Source organism: Akebia trifoliata, chromosome 3 (assembly GCF_017979445.1).
Source record: "Akebia trifoliata isolate Shusen 1 chromosome 3, ASM1797944v1, whole genome shotgun sequence".
Classification (NCBI taxonomy): domain Eukaryota; kingdom Viridiplantae; phylum Streptophyta; class Magnoliopsida; order Ranunculales; family Lardizabalaceae; genus Akebia; species Akebia trifoliata.
The window spans coordinates 54,777,996-54,801,577 of record NC_141377.1 but is presented as its reverse complement, the minus strand read 5'-3'; the positions used below and the strand labels follow the sequence as shown (position 1 = coordinate 54,801,577).

Sequence of the window (23,582 nt, the reverse complement as noted above, 5' to 3'; positions counted from 1 at the left end):
CTCATAGGGATCACGTTAACTCGAGCAAGTCACACCTATGGTAATAGGGAAAAGAAGAGTCGCTGGAGTGATCTCAAGTTGGAATCTCATATTGCACTTCTTGACTGAAAGTGGATAAGAATCATAGAAAGTCTGAGGTTACTTCAACATCATTCGGAAAAGAATAATAATAACCTGACTTAGAAAAAAAAAATACTCAACTGACTTGGAAAGTACACAGAACCATAGATTTTTTCCCTTATGCATCTAGAGGAAATAAATCTATATTCTTTGCTGATGCCACATCAGTTGAGTATGTTTGAGTCAGGTTATCACCACTCTAAGGAAAATTACTAAGGAATTTCTTTCTAAATAACCACAAAAAACATGATAGTGGTTTATTAACAAATCAAATCATTGAGATCAACTTTGATCAATTTAAAATTTTTTTGAGCTTGATGTTTTAACTCAAATCATTATGGTCAATGATTCAAAAATTTGAAATTGACAGTTGATCTCAACAGATTAAATCGTTACTTTATGCAATTTGAGCATAACCTATGATTGGGATGAGGGGCATTTAGAAAGAAAGATTATATTAATTGGTAATCTAAGATTTAAAATTAGGACCATGCCTCAGGAAACAAATGTCAAGAATTTGAATCACTGCATATTTTCTAATAAAGAAAGGGCACGAATATGAGCTTGAGTTATTAGATATACAAAAAAGGCTCATTGATTAAGTTGTTGCTTTTTATTGTAGAACAAATGCCGAGTTATAGAGTGGTGGCCTGTAACCACGTTAAATCATAGAATATAGGATACGGGTGCCATGTCTGACACCTCCTGTGCCATATCTTGAAAAGAGGGACCATGTGCCATCAATAAATAGGCAAATAAAGCCACCAGCTTATCAGAAACCAACGTTCTGGATTTCCTTTGCCTTGGGAAGAGTGGCTCCTCGCTCGATCTTTCACCCGCCCCGCATCTAACTGACAATAGCTTGTGCCACGGCAGGCTGACTAACTGCATTTGTTGGGTGTCGGGTGTATTATCTTAGCTTCTTATGAGGGGCCTTATTGACCATCACCATGATTCTTTAAAAGGTGAGGTACATAAGGCACATGTGGATGTGGTGATGAGTGTGTCCATGAGATCAATCAAACGAAATGTATATATCCATGTATCAAAAAAAATATGTAGAGACCTAGTAAATAATATGCGGTTAGTGCACGACTGGTGGGGAAAGGACACAAAACCATAGATCTTTTTCTCGGGCACACACAAGGAAAAATATCTATATAGTTCACTGCTCATGCTACGTTAGCCGTGTACAATCCATGTATTATATATGGCGTCTATTTATCATTAGGGACATATATCAAGTCAGGGTGCATTTGGAAAGACGTCTTACCCCCGGGTCTATTAAGTAATTTTACCCTGACAATAACGTGAATCATTTGACTCGGACGATTCAACTCGGTAACCGGGTGGCGAGACAAAATGAGATTCTGGTTCTTTTAAACCATGGTTGTTCTCTGTACCTAGGGAAGATAGGTGGATAGATAATGTTGACACACGTGGGAGTGGGAATCATCTACTCATGTTTCCCTTCTCCTCGTCTTCGGCTTCGTCTACGTCGTGTCTCTGGCGCCAAGCGCAACCTTCGTAAATCATTGACAAGTAAGTAGCCACAAGTGAGAGCGAGTAATTAAGTTTCTACTTCATTTAGTTTTATTTTTTTAAAACTTTCTAGTTAAAATTCTTGTCAATTCGTATGGAACTAAATCCGATAGTTTCTCAATTTCGAAATTTCATACTAACTGGATTGTAATATAGAGACAATCCTATATTAAATGTGTCGCTTATGAGAGAGAAATTTCAATCCATACTACAGTAAAAGAAGGCACAATCTCTGGACATTAGAACTAATGGAGGAACATGATTTTATTCAGCCAAACCCAAATCTCATCATTGAAATTTCTGTTACCTGCCTAACTGGGTCTAGGCCTTTTGGCATATTGGTTTAGTTGTTTAGATACCTGACATTTGGTATCAGAGCAGATCCATGTCTGGGTTCGAGTCACACGAAAAAGGCTACCTGGGAAAATTATGGGCTCCGGGAAAAATCCTGGGAAAACCTTGGGAAGCTTCTGAGTGAAAGCCAATGTGGAAGTTGGCTGGGGAGCGTGGTGGTTTGTTACGTGCTTCAGTGGTTAAGAGCTTAAATTGGACACGTTCCAACAAGTCTAGGCCTTTTGACCTATTGGTTCAGGTACCTAACAATTTCACTGATTCACATGAGCTTGTGTTATGTGTGGTAACCAAGTTTGGATTTAGCAATTATTCAGCAAGGGGTCAGTTTGGTTAATTTGGAAGAAAAAGGGCGAACATTTTGGGTGTAGGAGTGGGCCAAAAAATTGAGCAGATGGATAGAATAAAAAATTGCCTATTATTTATTAAAAAAGCCAGTTTTTTTCAGATGGTTGATTTTTTGGCAGACCCTTTTTTGACCTTTTTTACGTCCTAATTTTAGCCAAAATTCGACGAATTTGTGTCTATGATGTTATGATACCAAAGAGATACGAGCTTACTTTTTTGCATCACAAACACCCAGGTTTCTTTGTTGTATTGGTTGGTTTCGTATCATTTGGTAGATTCAAACCTCGAAAGGAGTGGCTTAGGGAAAGGGCTACCTGGGGGCTAAAAAAGAAGGGTACTTAGTGAAAGCCTCCATAAAGTGGGCCCTGGGGAGTGTTACTGTGTTAGTGGAAGGGCGGCTGGAGAGAGAGCCTCCACAACGTGGGCATACGGACATCAGCTGCGAAATGGGGTTGTATATTGTAACCTCAAATAGAGATGGGCTTAACTTTCCATGCCACTAACAAGCAAGTATATTTGGTGTATTGGTTGGGTTTGTATCAACTTGGTGAAGAGAATTAGAGTTTTCTCTAATATGCCCTACCATTTGAGAAATTATAGAAATTTGGTCAATTTACTTATGGGAGGTTTTTACTGTATGTCAATTTTAGTCTAGACAGCCTTGAGGCATTACCGTTCCACCTTATATGAGTAAGTTGGATTAATTATGGATAATGTAAGTATAATATGCAATGCTGTTGAATTATTGTGAGAAAAATTAGCCATCAAGCTTTGTGGTTGTTGATGCGTCAATGTTTATTTCCTCATTGATCCAAATCTTGAAACCCACTCAAAGGAAATTACAGTTCGGTATTAGCTACAAATGAATCCCGTCCTGTAATGTGAAGTTCGTATGTTCACTTTCATACAAGCTAAGAGTTAATATTGAAAATTTCCAATTGATGAGATCCATGTATGTGTCAACATTCTCTCAGCAAAAATGGAGTCACTTCAGAAACTCAGTTAGACAAATTCATCATTCTTGACACCCATTCAAGAGCTTTGGGTATATGATTCATCAAATTATTACTGTGTTAAGCCTTGTGAACTTTGCATGCTTGTTATTGTGTATTTTCTTCTTTCGGTGCTAAAAGTTTCATGTTGAAGAAATTTTGTTTGAACGACATTGACAGTCTTGTTTTAACAGTGGCAGCTTTGAGTGATGATCCAATCCATGGCTGGATTCTTACAGAAGGAAAGGCAACACAGATTACAGGAATTAGTCCTGTTGGTGGTGGATGCATCAATCGTGCAAGTCGATATGATACAGATGTCGGTCCCTTTTTCGTTAAGACAAACAGGCATGTCCTGAGTTCTGAAAATTGAACTCATACAAACAGGGCCCAAATCTTTTCACAGTTACTTATCCATTTAACCAATGTGGTACAGTAGAAGTATACTTCGTAGTGGATTTTTTAAGGCATCAAGTGATTTTTATGCAAACATAAAGCTTCTATCTAGTTTTATATCAGCTTATTGTGAATTGTCGCTTTCTAACTGAATGAGTTATGCTTATATGAAATGAAAAATATTTTACTTTCCGTTGTAATCAGGAGTATCGGGCCATCAATGTTTGAAGGAGAGGCTCTTGGTCTAGGTTCCATGTATGCCACAAAATCAATTCGAGTGCCCAGGCCATTCAAGGTGGGGAGACTCCAAAACTTGTTCCAATTAAATTCTCTGACTTATTGAAAAAGTCACAATTAAATTGTGATTTTTTTTTCTTCATTGATTTAATCACAACCTTTTCAATAAATCAAGACTTTTACGAATTTTGCGATTCTAAATCAAATTAAATGGAAGATGAAATTTAAGTACAAGTAAGAGAAGACGACCTTGACGACCATTTTTTTGATGAAGCATTAGATAATGATGATGACATTGAATATTTTTATATTTTGAATAATATAAACTTGAATGTGCTGTGGACTTGTGGTTACTTGTTATGGATGTAAGGATGATATCTGTATGGGGATTTGGTGATTTATTATTGTGGTTTAATACGAGATTTGGCGATATAGTATGAGAACACCACCTAGTATGAACAATTACACAGACTTAAGCCTAGCCCGATTTCTTTTCAATTTGTATCTGATTTTTTTTCCCGATTTTATCGAAATTTTCCCTTGCCGACTTATTCCTGAATCCTGACTTGGTGACTATGCTTGTAACCCACATTTCTTATTCGTGTTTTCTCTTGATGATAGCAAAAATAAATGACAAGTTTGTTGTCAACTCATGTAGGTTGGACCGTTACCACTCGGTGGTTCCTATATTATTATGGAATTTATTGAATTTGGTTCATCGAGAGGCGATCAGGTGAGGCTGGTGTATTGTCCTCCCGTAATTTAAGCTGAATGAGATTTCGTTTATTTATTTAATCAATCCTTATCTTCAGTCAGTCCTTGGAAAGAAGCTCGCTGAAATGCATAAATCCGGGCATTCCACTAAGGGCTTTGGTTTTGATGTTGAAAATACCATTGGCAGGTGAAATCTCTTTGGATTATCCTCCCAACTTTTCTATTTGGCTCTCTTGATATATCTTCTTCTTGTGAACTACTTGTTTTTTTCTTTTATGTTCTGTTCATCGTGATATCAGAATTCTTAGTGTGACTTGTATAGTATGTAGTATTATGTACTGTTGTCTATGGAGTTCTAATGAATTTATGTACATTTTTCTACAGTACACCACAAATAAACACATGGACATCGGATTGGATTGAGTTTTTTGCTGAAAATAGATTGGGTTATCAACTAAAGCAGGCATTAGATCAATATGGTGATTCCACCATATACGAAAAAGGTAATTTACTCATTGAAATAGTTTTTTGTTTATCAATTAACTTTGACCCTATTTTATACCATGTTCATATTTGCATCGGTCACATTTGATTGTTGCTTGATATCTTGGGATTTCCTTTCTAACAGGTCAAAGATTGATGAAGAATTTGGAACCTCTTTTCGAAGACATTGTCATTGAGCCATGTTTGCTACATGGTGACTTGTGGAGTGGAAATATTAGCTCTGATAAGAATGGGGAACCTGTTATTCTGGATCCAGCATGTTACTGTAAGTTATTTGGTATCAGTATGGGTCTTCTCAAGATTCTTACTTTTAAAGTATTTGAGATTGACCATGACCTAGGTTCAAATCCCATTAAACCCACCTTCATCTCTGCTGACCACTAACCCCTTGCCCCTTGCTTGCCCCAGCAAAAAAAAAAAAAGCTTTAAATACATTCAAACATTTTGAAAAAGCTGAAGTTGCACAACCGAAACCCAAATATTGAATTTGAAAATGTGTAAAGAGGTGAGCTCAAGATTGTGAAACACTAGGAAGAACGAGAGGAAACTATATGAAATAAATCGTGTAATCTTAGTTTTGGAGATTCCTCGATGGTACTTATCCCTCCCTTTTTGTGCCACCCATGTTTGTGCATGTGGCTAACAATGGTAATAACAAATATATTTCAAAAGAAAACTGTTGGTTTTGGTTGGACTCAAGGCATCCTCGTACTCTCTGGCTGTACTTCGGACTTATGGCAACCTTCGCTTCCATGTTAACCTAACTGCTAGGTGTCTCCCTATCCAAAAAGAACCCATGGTCTTACGTATAGGTACCTAATTTTCTTTACCATAATTTCATAGTATGATACCTAATTCTCCTACATTCAACTGTCACTTTCTTAGTATCTAAAATCTTATTGTACGATTTAGGTGACCAATGTCTCCCATGCAGTTTCAAACCTTTGTTGCAATACCATATCAAAGTCACCAAATAAGGGTTCGGGAATAAGTCGAGAAGGGAAATATTCTGAAAATACAGTAAAATCAGGAAAATGATCGTGAAAAATTGCGTTAGGGTCAGGACTGTGTGATTGTTCCTATTAGGTGTTGTTCTCATATTATATAATTAAATCCCATGTTAAACTACAATAATAAATCACTAAACCCCATATTGAGAAGATTACAACAGACAACATCATATCTACAACGCATTCAAAATTTATATTATTCAAATATGAGAAGATTACAATCATGAGTCCAAGTTAGGATTCATCATCCGTTCAAAATCATCAAAATCAATGTCATCTGTCGTTTTTCTCGATTTGATCACATTCATGATTTAGTCGTGCTATTTTAATCACAAATTAATAAAAGTCGAGACTTATTGAAAAAGTCATGATGAAATCGTGATTAAAGCAGTGAAGGATAAAGTCACGATTTAATTGCAACTTTATCAATAAGTCACAAAATTAGGCGAGTAGTGAGTACCCTATGAGTTCGAGTTTGTTTAAACCTACTTTACTTGATTACACCTATAGCCCCACAAAAATTTAAATGCCTTATGGTCCCTCTAGGATCAACATTTCCCTTTAGTTCTAAGCTCCTTGTGTGGGAGAGTAAACCAGTTAAGTTGTGTCTTGAAAGGGATTTGTAAAATGGCATCTGATTTCGATAAGCACATCAGCTTTAAAGTGGGTAGAGGAAACAAAGTTCGATTTTGAGAAGATAGGTGGTGTAGTGACATTCCACACCATGAGTTATTCCGAGGTTTATGCTTGATGTCAACAAAAAAAGAATGCATGTCTCTACCTTCTTGGTTCTAAATGGCGGATATTCATCTTGACATTTAGGTCTCAGGATAAGTTTTAACAATTGGGAGGTTGCATCTCTTATCAATCTTTATCTTCCTATGCCCTCGCTCATCATGTGGAAGATTGTGGGATACGGTTGTGCAGTCGGGATGGCAATTTTATGTGAAGTCTTTCTATTCCCATCTTGTTGGAAACAATGGTCTTTGTTTCCCTACATCCTAAATATTAGTTCCTAAGATCCCTTCCAAAAGTTTACTTTTATGTGTGGGTTGCAGCTCTTGGTAAACTAATCACGTCAAACAATCTTAGAGTTAAGGGTGTAGTCTTTGTTGGCTTATGTTGCATGTGCAAATCTAGTGGGGAATCTGTTGGTCACTTTCTTATTCATTGTAGTTTTGCAAGAAAATTCTGGTCTTTCTTTCTATCTTTATTCCAAATTCCTTGGCATCATCTCCGCTCAGTATCTCAATTATTTCATTGTTGGAAGCCCTCAATTCCTTTTGGTAGAGAAGGGATTTTGTGGAAACTCGTCCCCTTTGTAGTTTGCTGCGGTTTTTAAGGAAGGAAGGAATGGGAGAATTTTCTAAGGGAAGGAAAATGTGTGCCAGGAAGTAATTATTTGTATTCTAAGTTTTCTCTTTCTGTGGTGTAAACAGTTCAAGGAGTTCAGAGGTCTTTTCTTTGAGCATTTTATTTTTAGATGTGGTTTGTAAGGGAAGGAGCTAACTCTGATTGTTGCATCTTTGTGAGGTCATCCCATCCTCCTTAAATAAAATTTTATGTTCTATGACCTACCGCCTTCTTTACAAACTCATTTGACCCCTATTCCACTTCCATTGCCGCAAATCGAAATATTGCAAGTCACTTAGAACAGAAACAATAAGTTCTAAGTAAGATTCTATGAATGCATATAATTTTTTTACAGTTAACGGACCTTGGAATTAAAAAAAAAATGTAAAACTGTAGAGAATGTTCTTTTAAGAAAAATTCCTATGCATCCACACAGGACCTAATTCTTTGGAAGTTAAAAGAGGCATGATAAAGATGGGTCTTGATACAAAGATCTTGTATTTTGACAGATTCACTATTTTGGAGTTTGCTCTCTCTTCTGTAGGACTAAGAAAATAATCTTTTTCATTCCCTCATATGTAGTGTGCTATATAGATCTTTACTTTATCTTTCTCTCTCTCTCTCTCTCTTTTTTTTTTTTTTTTTGGGGTGGGGGGGGACATCATTATTATCTTTGTTGCACTTATATCCCATTTTCTTTGATTGTGACTCTGGACACAAGAAGAAAAGCACTTGGGCATGGATTTGAAGACCTATTTGCCAAAACAAATATTAGCCTACTTCCAAACCGGATATATTTACATAACTGTTATGGTGTGTTGACAGAACATGGTTAAACATTATCCTATTCTCCTCCCTCCTTTCCGCCTGGGAACACTCACTTCTGGCTTATCAAGTCGTATAGGAAAGAAGGGATGGGGAAGACACAGGCCACTTTGAGAGCCCTAAATCCCTTGGAGGGAATATTGTACTTGGATTATTTCTTTTCTCAAATTGTCAATGACATCTGTTAACTGTAAAAAAATTGAAAAAGGTTATGAAAATCACAAAAATCATCAAACGAGGGTCTAGTAGTTGGGTTGGAACAGGACTATTTCTTTGTTGTCTTATTTACATAATGTCTCAATGTTAAAGGATGAGCTTCTATAAAGGAACCATTAGTTGAAGAAAGTCCTAATACTTTGTAATTTGTCATTCCTTTTTTCTCCTGTAGATGGACACAATGAGGCAGAATTTGGGATGTCATGGTGTGCTGGATTTGGGGGATCCTTCTACAGTTCTTATTTTGAGGTACTCATTTCCACCGTTCTTTACAATTGGAAATCTCACACGGAAATACATGCATACACGCACACACAAGCTCATCTTGTGTTCTCTTGTTCGTTTTAAGTTTTCATTGGCAGGAATTTACAGTTTGGAAGAAATTGGTCCTATGTGAAAAATGACAGAATCCTTAATAAACTAAAGTTTTTTATTTTATTTTTATATCAATTAGAAGCTTAATAGAGAACAATTTGAGAGTATGACAACAGAACTACAAATTTTTGTAGGAATTTATTCTTTTTCCCTTCGCCCTAAAATTTTTTGGGAGCCTATATTGTCACACCAACTTCTGCTTATAATACACCAATTAATGAAATCATACCCAACACCCCAAATAAGGACACAAACATGCCGAAAAGAAGGGTTCTGGATTGAAAGGAGAAAAGAAGAGGAAGAAGAAAGCAGCTGCAACAGCAGAGCCCTCAGAAAGAGCTTTTCTCACCTCACTTGAATAGAAACTGAAATTGAAGAGCTTCTCTTGAGAAGAAATCGAAAGGGGTTATTGTTTTGTTGTGTTATTAAAAAAGAAAGATGATGGAAGACCTTTTCTCATCTTTGGTTGTAGGAATATACCATTTTGTTTTCACTGTTTAGTGTGTTGTAAAATGTAAAATACATTGGTGTGGTGATTTTAGACTGCAAAAAGCACTTCCCTAAACAGTGTTACCAAACAATCAAATTTACAATCATGATTCTTATAAGTGTGATTCAGTAGAAACACTTCTGCTGGAAGCAAAGCTGCCCCAAAGAAGGGTTGAATATTGTAGGACATCCTAGTCATGGTTTTGAAATTCGTTGGAAACTGAGATGACTTGGGATTACTCTCGAGTCATCTTGGTATCATTCCCGAACGAGATGAGACGCCATGGACCTGCAAAGAAACTGTCATCTCGTTCGAGATAATGAGATGACTCGTCTGAGTCACCTTGGTATCTCGTGAACGAACACGATCCTAGTTCTTTGTCCAATTTGTCATAAATAAGTCATGTTTTGTTTTGTTTTTACTTTTTACTTATTTGTTTTAATATATGGAGCAGGTGATACCCAAGCAACCAGGTTTCGAGAAACGGAGGGATCTTTATATGTTGTATCATTACTTGAACCATTACAATTTATTTGGTTCTGGTTACAGGTCGTCTTCCATGTCTATAATAGATAACTATCTACGGATGTTAAAAGTTTAGCCCTCACTCCCATCATATCCCTACATTTCTTTGTAGCTTATCGTTATCTGTATAGTTTATTACTCGCAGAATATGTGTAAATTTTAGTACTATTCTGTCCCCTAATATTCTTTTGGTTTGGAACTTGGTTTCACCATTTGGTATTACTAATTTCTGTTTCTAGATCTGTTGCCGCTCGAATCTGCTTACTTTAAGATAATCAGCATAGCTTTATGTTCAGCCAACATACTACTTAGTTGAGGGGACATGCTCTCTCCCAAGTCTAATGTAACTCGACAGACTCGAAAATCGCAAGGCCTACTTATTATCCATTTATCGGAGACAGGTCAATGGGACACTTAACTTCTTACCAGCCCTTAGAAAAACTATGAGAGCATTTGGCTTGCGGCGGGGGAGTATCGTTAGGTAGGACACACGGAAAATTGTATGGTTCCATGGTGTCTGGTAGTTGAAGCAATGTGTGTAGTTACAAGGGTAAGGTCCATGCAGATGGATAGAGCTTTAAAGATTTGCACTATGTAGTTGAAGTTTGTCGATCTGGTTTATAATATTGGTTGTTCAGATTGTCACGAACACACCCATGAAGACTAGTGTGGCTTGGATGATTCAGGACCTAGAAGCAGTTTAATCTTGGCTTATAAATGTGGGTTTTGAATTGATTTGTGGAAGGGGAGAATAAGGGTAGAGCCACAACATGAGACATGGATAAAACAACACTGACTATCACAAAAAAGAAGCATGGTTTCAATTTGCTCTTGATATTCCATCTGACACTTTATTCTCTTTAGTGCATTTAAAACCTTGACAAATATTCCACGATCATTGAGATTGTAGGAAATTTTCGACCATCACCTAGTTGGAAGTATCACTTGATCTGCGTGATTTTGTCAGTTGAGTTATTGGTGATTTTTAAATTGAGAGTTTCCGACTAATGACACAAAAGAGGTGAAGGAGTTTTTCGGTTGGAACCAATACCTCGAGTAACAAATATCTTGCATTCATAGTCGAAGATGTAGACATCTTCTTTGTTGTAGAGTATTGATGTTGACACCTAGTAAAAAGCTTCCAATGATTAAGTTAGATTTTTGACCAAAATACAAAAATAAGTCTCTCTAATTGATGTAAACCTCTCTTATGTGTAAGTTTACCTATACTAAACCCTAATTTGACATTTTCCTTGTATTATGTTCTCATAAATTTATCCCTTAATCTTAAAGATCTATAATTATCCATTTTTGGGATTTGTGACATTGGTTATACACCTGGATTGTCATCCCAAACAAAAAGACATTCCAAGGAACTGTCTTGGATACATCCCTCATTCAACAAGAACCTCCAGCTATATTAATATTTTTGTTCAAATGGGAACTTTTCTTGTTTTGGTATGAAACTTTTTTGAATTTATACGAATTGAAACCTTACCAAATAATTATAGAATTGGAACTCTGTTATTTTCATGTAACCAATTTAAAAATACAACCATGGTGACAAAGACGGGGTTCAGGAATATTTAGGCAAGAGAACTTCGGGTAAACATGGATAAATTAAAAACTATTCATAAATGTTGGCAAGATATCAAATCTTATTAAAGGGTAGTTGAGCTCAAATGGATTACAGCGAACAACACAGCCCTCTAGATTTCACGATAAAATTCAAATCCAAAAAACAAATTAAGAATAATAATGTCTTTTTATACGAGTGGCATGAGGTATACTTATTCATAAATGAGTTGGGTTTGGATTTAAGTTTGTGAAAGGATCTTTAAATGGATCAGGTTTGGGTGTGGTAAATTTTTATAATACCCTTACCTAAAACGGCGCGACCCATTACCACCTTACCTTAAAAGAAAAAAAATTATGAGTTGGGGGCCTATCTCAATGTGTGGCTTTAGGCAAAAGTGGCCTTATGCTTCAGCCAGCCCTGTCTCCCATCTACTTTGCATCACCTCATCTCGCTTGTAACTTGTAACTTGTGAATGAAGAAGTATTGCATCAAGGCGGTTTTTTACAAGTGGGAGTGGGAGTCTCCTCTTTATAGCTGTCGCAGAGAGAAATTAGGGTTAGAGTTCGATCTCTTATTGTTCCTCTTTTTGTTGTTGTTGTTATTGTAGTAATATATTTGCGATCATGTCGAAGAAAGTTACTTTGAAGAGCTCAGATGGAGAGACGTTCGAAATTGATTAGGCCGTCGCTCTCGAATCGGAGACCATCAAACACGTCATTGAAGAGGATTTCACGGATAATGATGGAATCCAATTGCCGAATGTGAAGGGCAAAATCCTGGCCAAGGTGATCGAGTTCTGTAAGAAACACGTTGAAAACCCTAGAATTGATGAGGAACTCAGGATCTGGGATCAAGACTTTGTTAAGGTGGATCATTCAACACTTTTCGATCTTATCCTGGTAAGCGTTTTGGCTCTAATTTCTCTCTACTTCTTTGATTATTATTATTTTCTAAATTATTTGACGTTGATCGTCTAGTTGTACTTTGGGTTCTATCGTGATTTTTATACTATTTACTTGAATGTGCCATATCTACTAATTTTCAAAGTTTTGAAAAATACATTTTTTGTTTTTGTTTTGTTGTTATTGTCGTTGAAATTGTGTTTCCTTTTTCATGCTTTTAAAATTCCGTATTTGATCTCGTTAGTCAACTCGTACAAGATAAACCATTTAACTTGGTAACAATTATTTATTAACGGGTGATGAGCTATTTTTATGGCACATCAGCCAAATCACGTGAATTGGTAGCTTATATTTTTTGCACCAAACATGTGTTGTATAGTCTATTATGAAATTTTATCGTGTGTGGCTATGACACTGTTTTTTCAGGCTGCAAATTTCCTGAACATCAAGAACTTGCTAGACGTGACTTACCAGACAGTAGCCGACCTGATCAGGGGGAAGACACCAGAGGAGGTTCGCAGGACATTCAACCTGGACAATGAGTCCACCTCAGAGGAGGATGATGAGGACTTTTGGTGGCAGAACCAATGGGCCTTTGAGTGAAGTCTAGTCAAGACTAATGAACATGGCACTCCTGATGTATATTTTTGAGTGTGGTGTCGTGTGTGCGAATGTGCCGCGCACATGTATATGTTTGTTTTCTGACGTGGGATGTGCACATAATCATAGATGTGTTTCCTCGTGATACGAGTAAAAATCATCTATGGTTATGTATGCATGTCCACATCAGAATTGTGAGAATCACAGTAAATCCTGTGTCACCACAGCACGACTCATAGGTGTTGGTTTTGCTTCTGTAGAAAGGCGTTAATGTCATTCTCACCTTCTCTTTCCAAAGAACCTCAGTTTGGCTCTATTATATGGGCCAGGTTCCATAGACAACATTCAGCCCATTCTGAAATTGTTAGTCCCATTTTACAAATTGAAAAATCGTGGACGATTATTCATTTTTACCATTAGTTTGTAATCACTTTTCATTGGGTTAGAAGTTTTAGAAGCGGCTGATTTTTTGTGAGGATGATCTCATCATCATAGAGTTCATACTCACAACAAATCTGCCCATTCCGAAACCTTTTTGTCATATAGGACAAAATTTTGCCTAAAACGTTGTCTACGGAACTTCTTTACAAAATTCTAGACAAAGTGTTTTGTCCTATTTGAGTTAAAAATTTCGGAATGAACTGATTTTTTGTGAGCATGATCTCTATGATGAGGAAATCATCCTCACAAGAAATCATTTCATTTTGAATTTCTAACCCTAGTTTATAAGTTGAAGAATCGTGAAATGTTTGTTTGTAACCACTTTTTATAGGGTTAGAAGTTTCAGCATGGATAGAGATCATTCTCACATAAAATCAGCCCATTCCTAATTGTCCATATTTAAATGGTCTTGTTTGGCTGCCAACGTTAGAAAGCCAACAAGTGCCCTATTGATCACAATCATTAGATCGAGTTAGATCAACCTCGATCTAACAGTCATGATATATTCTCTCATTTAAGTGAATTGGTTTCGTGCTTATTTCAATACTGCTTTTTCTTCCCGTTAATTAGTGCTACCTTCCAAACACCAATTAAAATGCAAAATAGGGATCGAGCCACTCTTCCTCTACTCTCTCTACTGAACAAAAAAAAACCCTAATCTAACAACTCTTGGCCTCTCTCTGGAAACCCTAACCCATAGGCGACCTCCTTCATCTTTCTTTTCGAGCATCATTGCCGTAGATCCATCACGCTTCATTTTCGTCGATCGAAAATCCATCGTAGTCAACACTAAACAAATCGAGCCAAAACTTCTCTCTCTATACTTGATCGAAACTTCAAACACATTTAGCGAAGCCGATGATCAAGCACAAAGGATCAGACACCCATCTTTCTCTCTCTTTGTTTTAAGCTTAACATTTAGTTAACTATTTCTATTGTGTTAATTTCTGAGTTTTTTCAGACACCCGTCTCTCATATCTTCATTTTTTACTTATTTCTAAAGTTTTACTCAAACCCATTTTTCATGTGATCATTTTTCCTATTTTATTGTAAACACATTTCTCATGTGTTCAACTTTGATAAACTTCTAATTTTTTTTCTCTAAGACCCATTTATCATTTTTTTTTCTTTGAATGATGTATGATGTGTAGGTTTTATCCGTATTGCTTGTTGCCTTAATAGATATTTATCAATATTGCTTATTGCTTTTCTTGGATGTTTTGTCTTCAATATTCAAATTATTTGATTATCTTACATTTGTGAAAAAGGAAAAAAAGAAGAACAAAAAGTAGACAAATTAAGAGATTGTGAGTGCTAAGTTGCAATTTATATTAGTATCGTAGAGGGTTATAGAGATTCTGAATGGTCTATATGGATAATTTGGGGCTACTGTTTTTTTTTTTGGGCTTAGCTAAACAAGAACTTTTCTGGGGTCTTTTTTGAAGATTTTGTGTTTAGATAAAAAAACTTGTGTAATACTTAGTGCTGTTTGTTTTTCTAATTGCTTATGCTTTTGTTTCGCTCTAGTTTTGGTTTTCATTGGTTTTCCTTATTTGAGGGCTACCTCGGCCTTCTTTTATTTTCTTCTTTCCAAAAATTTATAAAATCTTGAAACTTATTAAATAAAAAAAAATGGGCAGAACCCTTTGAACCTTTTTTTATTTCAAAACTCTGTGAATCCTATTTCACTATTTGAATTTGGGTGTTGATTGTGCTTCAGAATATTGTGATCAGTTGGTGGGCTAGGACATCAGAGATATTCTAAGGTTCAATGAGATGGTTTTTTTTTTTGCCCTCTTAATTTGTAAGGTGGGTTTATGAAATGGAAAGAGTGTGAAGTTTAGTTTTTCTATCATCCTGGGCATGTTAGTCTTTATAGGGGGATTAATGACAGTAAAAAATAAAAATAAAAAGGGGACTAAAGGAAGGATATGATTGATTCAAGATAATCTGTTCTCCAAAGTACATTGAACTAATTTCATTAATCATCAAACATGTCCATCTTTAACATAACCCTTCTAATTACAAGTTAACACTAAGAATTATAATAGACCTCGAATACCCATGCTCCAATCAAATTGTAATTGCTGAATTAACTAAGAATTAAGACTCAACTCTTCTCCTAAGGATTGAGGTCTTCTATTTAGATGTTAATCCTATTTTCTTCCTCCTCATAGGCAACAACAATGCAATATAATGTATTTCTCCTCTCAATTGAAGCATAATTCTTACGTTATGTTTGGATTGAGAGAAATGGAGAAAAAAAGAAGAGAAGAGAAACTGAACGAGTTTCTCTCCATTTATCTTGTTTGGATTGTTAAATGAGAAAATAATTGGAAAGAAGAAGAGAGAAAAAAATGCGAGTTTTATTTCACTCCAAAAGTGGAGAGAAGAGAGAGAAATAGAGAGAAATCTTTTTAAAATATTTTATAATTCCAACTCTGCCCTTAGATCTCTTTTAAGATATTTTAAAATTCTAAAATTGTCTTAAGGTCTCTCTTGTCAATCCAAACATGATGAAGAGAAATTGAATTTCACTTCTCTTCTCCCTATTTTTTACAATCTAAACATATTCTTAAACGCCCTTGTAAATTTAGGGGCTATCTATAAAAATTAAAATTTTTTTTTTGCTACATGTTAAAATTATTATTTTTGGATAAGTTACAAAAGCATCCATAAATTAATAAGGACTACCCACAACTTAGTCGAATTATTTTATTTTATATGGGTTAAAAAATTTGGAATGAGTTGATTTTTGGTGAGGGATATTTTATGATCATCCTCACCAAAAATCAGCACATACCAAAACTTTTATCTCCATCAAAACAAGTTTAAGAATTGTAAATCATCTAATTTTTTTTTCTTTTTTTTCTTTTCTAAATCAGTTGTAACCCATATAAAACAAAAACAAATTGGTTATAGAGTGGATTGCACTTATTAATTCATGGGTGCTTTTATAATTACCCTTTTATTTTATTTTATTTTTTTTTTTGGGTAACAAATTGCTTATAGAGTGGGTTGCACTTATTAATTCATGGGTGCTTTTATAATTACCCTTTTACTTTTACTTTTATTTTATTTTATTTATTTATTTATTTTATTTTTGGGTTTCCTTCGCTCGGAAGGTAGTGTGATTCTCGCTGTCTTATAAATTGGGTTTCCTTCGCTCGGAAGGTAGTGTGATTCTCACTGTCTTATAAATTGGGTTTCTCTAAAAGAGAAGTTAGGGTTAGGATTCAATCCGTTCTTGCTCATCTTTGTGTATCTGCGATCATGTCGAAGAAAGTTACTTTGAAAGGCTCAGATGGAGAGACCTTCGAAATCGATGAGGACGTAGCTTTCGAATCCCAGACCATCAAGGACATGCTTGAGGAAGATTTCGCGGAAAGTTTGATCCAGTTGCCGAATGTGAAGGGCCAAATCCTGGGCAAGGTGTTCGAGTACTGTAAGAAACACGTTAAAAATCCTAGAATTGATGAGGAACTCAGGATTTGGGATGAAGAGTTCGTTAAGGTCGATCAGGAAACACTCTTCGATCTTATCCTGGTAAGCGTTTTGGCTCTAATTTCTCTCTAGTTCTTTGATTTTTTTTTTTTTTCTAAATTATTTGATGTTGATCGTCTAGTTGTTCTTTGGGTTCTATCGTGTTTTTTTTATACTATTTACTTAAATGTGCCATGGTCTACTTATTTTCAAAGTTTTGAAAAATACAATTTTTTTTTTCTGTGTGTTGAAATTGTGATTCCTTGTTCATGCTTTTAAAATTCCGTATTTGATCTCGTTAGTCAACTCATACAAGCTAAACCATTTAACTTGGTTACAATTACGAGTCGTGATAATGGGACACTCCCACGTGGCACACCCAGACACCCCTAACGTGGCATGTGCCAGAGCCATGGATTTTCCTTGGGATACACAACTGCACATCCCCATAAATATGTGCAGTTGTGTATCCTGATGAAAAAATCTATGGTTCTGGCAGATGCCACATGGGGGTGTCAGATTATCATTATCTATTTAACTAGAATTTGCTCGACAATTCTCTTTGGAATTGAGGGATAAAAGAGGAAAGATATAAATTTGGAGGAGTATTATAGTAAAAGGGAGAAGAAGAGGAAATATAATAAATTTGGATGAGAAATATTATAAAAAAATGAAACAAGTATTGACAATATATAAAGTTGAAAGATTTTCTTAGAAAGGGGTAGAAAAGAAAAGCCAATAAAGGGGTTAAGAGGGTAAAAAAGGAGAAAAAAAAGCAATAAAGTGGAAAAGATAATATGTAAAATTGAAGGAGTATTCTTGGAAAGGGGGTTAGAAGAGGAAATACAATAAAATTGGGAGTATTGTTGGAAATGAGAAAATAAAAGGGAATAAATTGAAAGTTGTCCTCAATGTACAGTCCTTATAGGGGATAAAGCTAGGGCAAAGGGGAGGATGACTGTCATTATATGGGGAAGGGATCGACAACCAACAAAGGGAAAACATATCGTCATCGTTATATCTTAAGAGATCTAATGGTTCAAATCAATTGGGATGACAGCCAACTTATGAAAATTTCAATAGTTACAAAAACCTCCTCCCCCAACATTGAACTCCTCTCTCTCCCTTTCGATCTTCTCCTTGGGAACCCCCCCCCCCCCCTCCCCCGAAACTTTTAACCCATATAGGACAAAGGCGTTGGTTCCGTGTTGTCTCCCTAACGTTGTTTGCCAAACGAGACCTTATATATAATGTTCAAGAGCCAACATGTTTTGTCCTACATGGGTTAGACGTTTCTGAATGGGTTGGTTTTTGGTGAGGATGATCTCTAAAAATCAGCCAATTCCGAAACTTCTAACCCCATGTTTACAAGTTGAAGAATTGTGGACTGTCCACTTTTTGTAAACCACTTTTTATGGGGTTAGAAGTTTTGGAATTGGCTGATTTTTGGTGAGGATGATTTCCAACATGACCCTATATATATATATATATATATATATATATATATATATATATAGGATTAGGATCCGTATACACATAAAGCTACTCATAAAGCTATAACGTGTTTTGTCTTATACGGGCAAAAATGTTTGGAATGGGCTGATTTTTTGTGAGGATGATCTCTATGGTGAGGAGATCATCCATGCCAAAAATCAGCCTATTATGAAACTTCTAGCCCCATGTTTACAAGTAGAAAAATTTTAGACCGTCCCATTTTTGTAAATCGCTTTTGATGGGTTAGAAGTTTTGGAATGGAATGATTTTTTGCAAGGATGATCCCCTCGCCACAGAGATCATCCTCACAAAAAATCAGCCCATTCCGAACCTTTTTAACCATATAAGACAAAAACGTTGTAGCTTTATGAGTAGCTTTATGTGTCTACGGAACCCCACCCATATATATATATATATATGAGGGGTGTTAAAGGGACATATGTTAAACAATATGTAAAAACAATCATTTTTCAAAATATGGGTTAGAAGTTTCGGATTGAGCTGATTTTTTGTGAGTATGATCTCTATGATGAGATTATCCTCACAAAAAATCAGCCCAATCTTAAACTTCTAGATCCAAGAAAAGTGGTTTATAAATTAGCGGTAAAAATCGATGGTCCACAATGCTAAACCACTTTTAATGGGGTTAGAAGTTTAAGATTGGGTTGATTTTTTGCGAGGATGATCTCCTCATCATAGAGATCATCCTCACAAAATCAGCCCAATCCGAAACTTTTAAGCTGTATAGGACAAATGTGTTGGCTCCCTAACGGTGGCTGCCGAACCTGACCCTATATAGATGTATGTATGTATATATTTTATAAGCTTTATGTTTAATATTATCCTTGATTGTTCTTGTGCTGCTTCCGTCCCAACTCTCCCCTTGCATCACATTTTGCAAAGAAGAGCACATAAGGCTTATTGCGCCACTTCTCTCTCCCACTTATCTTCTTTCCTTGAATTTTGTGAGAAAAGTGTGGAGCAAATAAAGGATGAAACAAGGAAGTTAAAAGCCAAAAGGGAAAGAACAAAAATTACTGAAGTTAAATTTTGTATTGAGTCTGATCTTTTGCATGAGATGCCTTCTGTAAACATTCTTAAATGATCTCTTGGATAGCTTAGGTCTGTAGTGTTTTTGGGTAATCTTCATCTACCATCATTTATTTGGTCAGCAACATAATGTCATGGGTTCTCAAATTTGTGATGAGCTATTTTTATGGCACGTCAGCCTAATCATGGGAATTGGTTAGCTAAAGTTTTTTCACCTAACATGTGCTGTAGTCTCTATTATGAAATTTTATTGTTTGTGGCTCTGACACTGTTTGTTTTTTCAGGCTGCAAATTTCCTGAACATCAAGAGCTTGCTAGACCTGACTTGCCAGGCAGTAGTTGACCTGATCAAGGGGAAGACACCGGAGGAGATTCGCAAAACATTCAACGTGAAAGATGAGTTCACCCCAGAGGAGGAGGAGGAGGTTCGGAGGGAGAACCCATGGGCCTTTGAGTGAAGTCTAGTCTAGACTGATGAACATGGCACTCCTTTTATATATATACATTTGTGTGTGGGGTGGGGTGCACGTGTGTGCATATGTGCGTAAATTCTTAATAGTCTATCTATAGTTGTTGGTTTTGCTTGTAGAAAGACGATAATGTGGTTCTCACTTTCTATTTCCAACGGACCTCAGTTTGGTTCTATATCCTACTCCCAGTATATCATTACAATTTATTTGGTTCTGGTTTCAGGTCGTCTTCCATGTCTATAATAGATGACTATCCATGTATGTTAAAAAGGTTAGCCTTCACTCCCATCATATCCCCAGGCTTCTTTGTACCTTATTTGTATAGTTTATTACTCGCAGGATATCTGTAAATTTTAGTACTACTTTGTCCTTTGGTACTTGGGCACAAGTTGTTACTAATTTCTGTTTCTAGATCGTTTGCTGCTCACTCCCCTATATTCTTTTGGTTTGGCAGTCATTCTACTTAGTCGAGGGTAATCTTTAAAGAAAGTGCAGTACATGCTCTCTCTGAGTCTAGAGTAACTCAAAAGACTCTATTCGGTCCTTTAGAAAAACTATGAAGCATTTGGCTTTCCGGGGAGTATCTTAAGGCAGGACGCTCAGAAAATTATTTGGTTCCTTTGAAGCAACGTGCACAGTTACCAGGGTAAGGTTCATGTAGAAGGAAGAGAGAGTTTTCAGGAGTTGCACCATGTAAGTGTAGTTTGTCGACATGAGTTTTAATATCGGTTGTTCAGATTGTCACAAGGACACCCATAAAGAACCTAGAAACAGTTTAATCTGGGCTTTTAAAATGTAGGTTTTTAATTGATTTGTGAAGGGGGAGAGTAAGGGTACAGCCACAACTTGAGGCATGAATAAAACATCATTTCACTATCACAAAAAGCAGGGTTCTCAATTTGCTCTCACTATCATTATTTGACATGAATTTTTGACTTTCTGTTGATTTTCAGTGATCATTGAGATTGTAGGGCATTTTTTACCATCCCCTCACCTACTTGGAAGTAATCACTTGATATTTGTGATTTGGTCAGTTGTTTCATTGGTAATTGAAAGTTTCCGCCTAATGACACCAAAAGTGGTGAATGAGTTTTTCGGTTGCAACCAATTCCTTGGTTTAGGGTTTTACATCTTGCGTTCAAAGTCTAATGTCTTCTTTGTTGCAGGGCACCAAGGTTGGTGCACCAAAGATTCTCTAATGCTTGAGTTAGATTTTTGTTCAAAATACAAAATTCAGTCTTCTTTCTAATCGAAGTAATCCCCTCCTATGTATAGGTTTACCTTCACTAAACCCTAATTTGACAGTTTCCTTGTACCATGTTCTCATAAATTTATCCCTTAATCTTAAAAAACTATAATTATCCATTTTTGAGATTTGTATCATTGGTCATGCAACTGGATTGTCACCCCAATCAAAAAGACATTCCAAGTGCTCGATCTTTATTTGTCTTGACAGCTATACTTAATATTTGTTCTGGGAAATTTTCTTGATTTGTATGAAACCTTTTCTGAATTGAAACCTTACCGATATCATGTAACCAATTTAAAAAAGACAAGGTGTCTCAAATTGAGAATACTAGTCTCAACCCATGTTGAGGCTCTCCATCAAACAGACGGTTCAGATGTTTGGGATTCCAAAGATTAATGCATCCCTAAAAATAGGTTTTAATCTGGAACAGTCTGTTTCATGGAGAGTCATCAACCATGCTTCAAGCTAGAAGATAGGGATGCAACTTGGCTTGGCCAAACCCAAACCCAATGGGTTCAACCTGACGTTAGGTCAGGTTTGGGCACAATTAGCTACGGTTCGGGCAAAATTGTTTTTGACTGAATCAAATCAGGTTGGGTTCGAGCATAGACATCGGATTGTCTAAATCTAAACTTCGCCCGAGTGACCCCGAACTTGATATGATTATGATTTAAAAATATTTATATTTTTCTCATTCACAATTCACATTTCATACTTTAGTTAATCATCATCATCTTTTTTTAGGACAAATAATGGTGATTTTTTATTTTTAACATATCACTTATCTTTATATAAGCCATTATAATTACTAAATTGTTTAGGATTAATGAGGAATGAGCCAACCCGACCAACTTCACTTGGGTTGGGTTGGGGGTTGATCCCCAACCAGCTCGAGTTGCAGTGTTATTAGAAAAGGGTCACTCTATTTGCACAAACTAAAATGGTCAATTGTACCCACTTGCTTGCAATAACCACCTTAACTTTAAAATACCTAATTGCACACGCCTATTTAATAAATGTACTTTAACCTAACTTGTTGATTTCACTTACTTAAAGGTATTGAATGAATTCTTCTTCTTCATTTTCCTCTCTCATTTCTACTTATTCTTTTTCTTTGCATTTAAAAAGTTTTCAATAAAGGTTTTAAGATTTGATCTTATTTGTTTTTTTTTCTTACCATAACACTTTCAATCGAGTCGAAGCCGTTCACATGAGAAAATTCTTCAGTAGGTATCTACCAAATCTGTTTTGTAGATTGCATCGATTTTATAATGTTCAGTAGAAATTTTTGTTTAGTAGGTACCCACTGAACCTGTTTAGTAATGTTCATTAGGTACCTAATGAATTTTCTAAAACAAGTTCAGTCTGAACCTATCGAATAAAAGCTGTGAAAATATATCCAAGTTCTTTGATTCAAAATTGTCGTTTTGGAGATTTTAATAGTGATTTTTCTATCTTCTCGGATGATTAAATGTAAAAATAAAAATAAAAAAATCAAAGAAATAAGATAATTTGAAAAAAATCCTAAGACTTAATTTCTATTGATTCAACCTCTTACAGAATTCAAAAGGAGGTGAATATGAAGAGAGAAAAGAAGAAGAGCAAAAAGGAAGGAAGAAGAAGAAGTGGTTTTTTGTTCGGTGGGTTGTGGTGTGTGCAATAATGGGTAAAAATGTTGTTTGCTTTTTTTTTTAAATTACCAAAAGTCACTTAGAGTGGGTGCAATTAACCACTCGTTGTGTGCAAATAGAGCGGCCCATTAGATAAGTCATCCCAAATATGATTCAAGAAGGAAAAAAATAGTTGTTATAAATTGACACCCTTATTGACATAATTTTAAAACTCGTTTTCTTGTCTTGTCTTGTCCATGACTGATATCGAGTTGTCTCGGATGAGTCATCTTGTTTGGCAACAAGACAATGGTTTTAAACCATTTAAATTTTTTTTAAAATTATGAAGCTGGAGAGGAATATTTAAACATGCCCTCTACCATTTCGTCCGAAATTTTGATAAATCATCATCTTTTGAATTGATTTGGAGGAGGAAGATGAAGATTGCAACAAACCCTAGCCATTTCGTTTGACATTTCAACAAAATCTCATCGTTTGATTTGATTTAGAGATAGGGTTTGGATTATGAAAACTAGGGGTGTAACTTGGTTTGGTTTAGGATCAAGTCAGTACCAAACCGACCTAGGTCGATGCCATTAAATGAGAACCAAAATCAAATCAAATTGCCATATAACCAAACCAACCTGAACCGAGCTAAGATCGGTTTGGTTCGATTCAATTTTATGGGTTGCAAATATCTTAAAAA

At 35.8% G+C, this 23,582-nt stretch overlaps 2 protein-coding genes and 1 pseudogene across 3 annotated transcripts; all 3 read left to right on the top strand.

Annotated features, from left to right (window-relative positions):
• Nucleotides 1–1,504: 1,504 nt before the first annotated feature.
• Nucleotides 1,505–10,238, top strand: LOC147408060 (Protein kinase superfamily protein). Its single transcript, XM_086436912.1, has 9 exons — nucleotides 1,505–1,662; nucleotides 3,548–3,701; nucleotides 3,954–4,044; nucleotides 4,645–4,719; nucleotides 4,799–4,887; nucleotides 5,085–5,203; nucleotides 5,329–5,469; nucleotides 8,781–8,857; nucleotides 9,928–10,238. Exons 1-9 carry the CDS (start codon nucleotides 1,548–1,550, stop codon nucleotides 10,072–10,074), a joined length of 1,008 nt encoding a protein of 335 aa, XP_086293038.1. The 5' UTR covers nucleotides 1,505–1,547; the 3' UTR covers nucleotides 10,075–10,238.
• A 1,718-nt stretch (nucleotides 10,239–11,956) lies between these two features.
• Nucleotides 11,957–16,062, top strand: LOC147408059 (SKP1-like protein 1B; annotated as a pseudogene). The gene is made up of 2 exons (XR_015176953.1): nucleotides 11,957–12,476; nucleotides 12,906–16,062. The product of XR_015176953.1 is annotated as an SKP1-like protein 1B (transcript).
• A 610-nt stretch (nucleotides 16,063–16,672) lies between these two features.
• Nucleotides 16,673–20,192, top strand: LOC147408058 (SKP1-like protein 1B). Its single transcript, XM_086436913.1, has 2 exons — nucleotides 16,673–17,066; nucleotides 19,832–20,192. Exons 1-2 carry the CDS (start codon nucleotides 16,794–16,796, stop codon nucleotides 20,003–20,005), a joined length of 447 nt encoding a protein of 148 aa, XP_086293039.1. The 5' UTR covers nucleotides 16,673–16,793; the 3' UTR covers nucleotides 20,006–20,192.
• Nucleotides 20,193–23,582: the final 3,390 nt, after the last annotated feature.

Bases quoted from the DNA above. Each gene is read 5' to 3' on its own strand.
- LOC147408058 (XM_086436913.1), top strand. From the start codon at position 16,794: ATGTCGAAGAAAGTTACTTTGAAAGGCTCAGATGGAGAGACCTTCGAA. The intron at 17,067-19,831 runs GTAAGCGTTTTG...TTGTTTTTTCAG, and splicing joins CACTCTTCGATCTTATCCTG to GCTGCAAATTTCCTGAACAT.
- LOC147408060 (XM_086436912.1), top strand. From the start codon at position 1,548: ATGTTGACACACGTGGGAGTGGGAATCATCTACTCATGTTTCCCTTCT. The intron at 4,888-5,084 runs GTGAAATCTCTT...ATTTTTCTACAG, and splicing joins GTTGAAAATACCATTGGCAG to TACACCACAAATAAACACAT. The intron at 5,470-8,780 runs GTAAGTTATTTG...TTTCTCCTGTAG, and splicing joins TCTGGATCCAGCATGTTACT to ATGGACACAATGAGGCAGAA.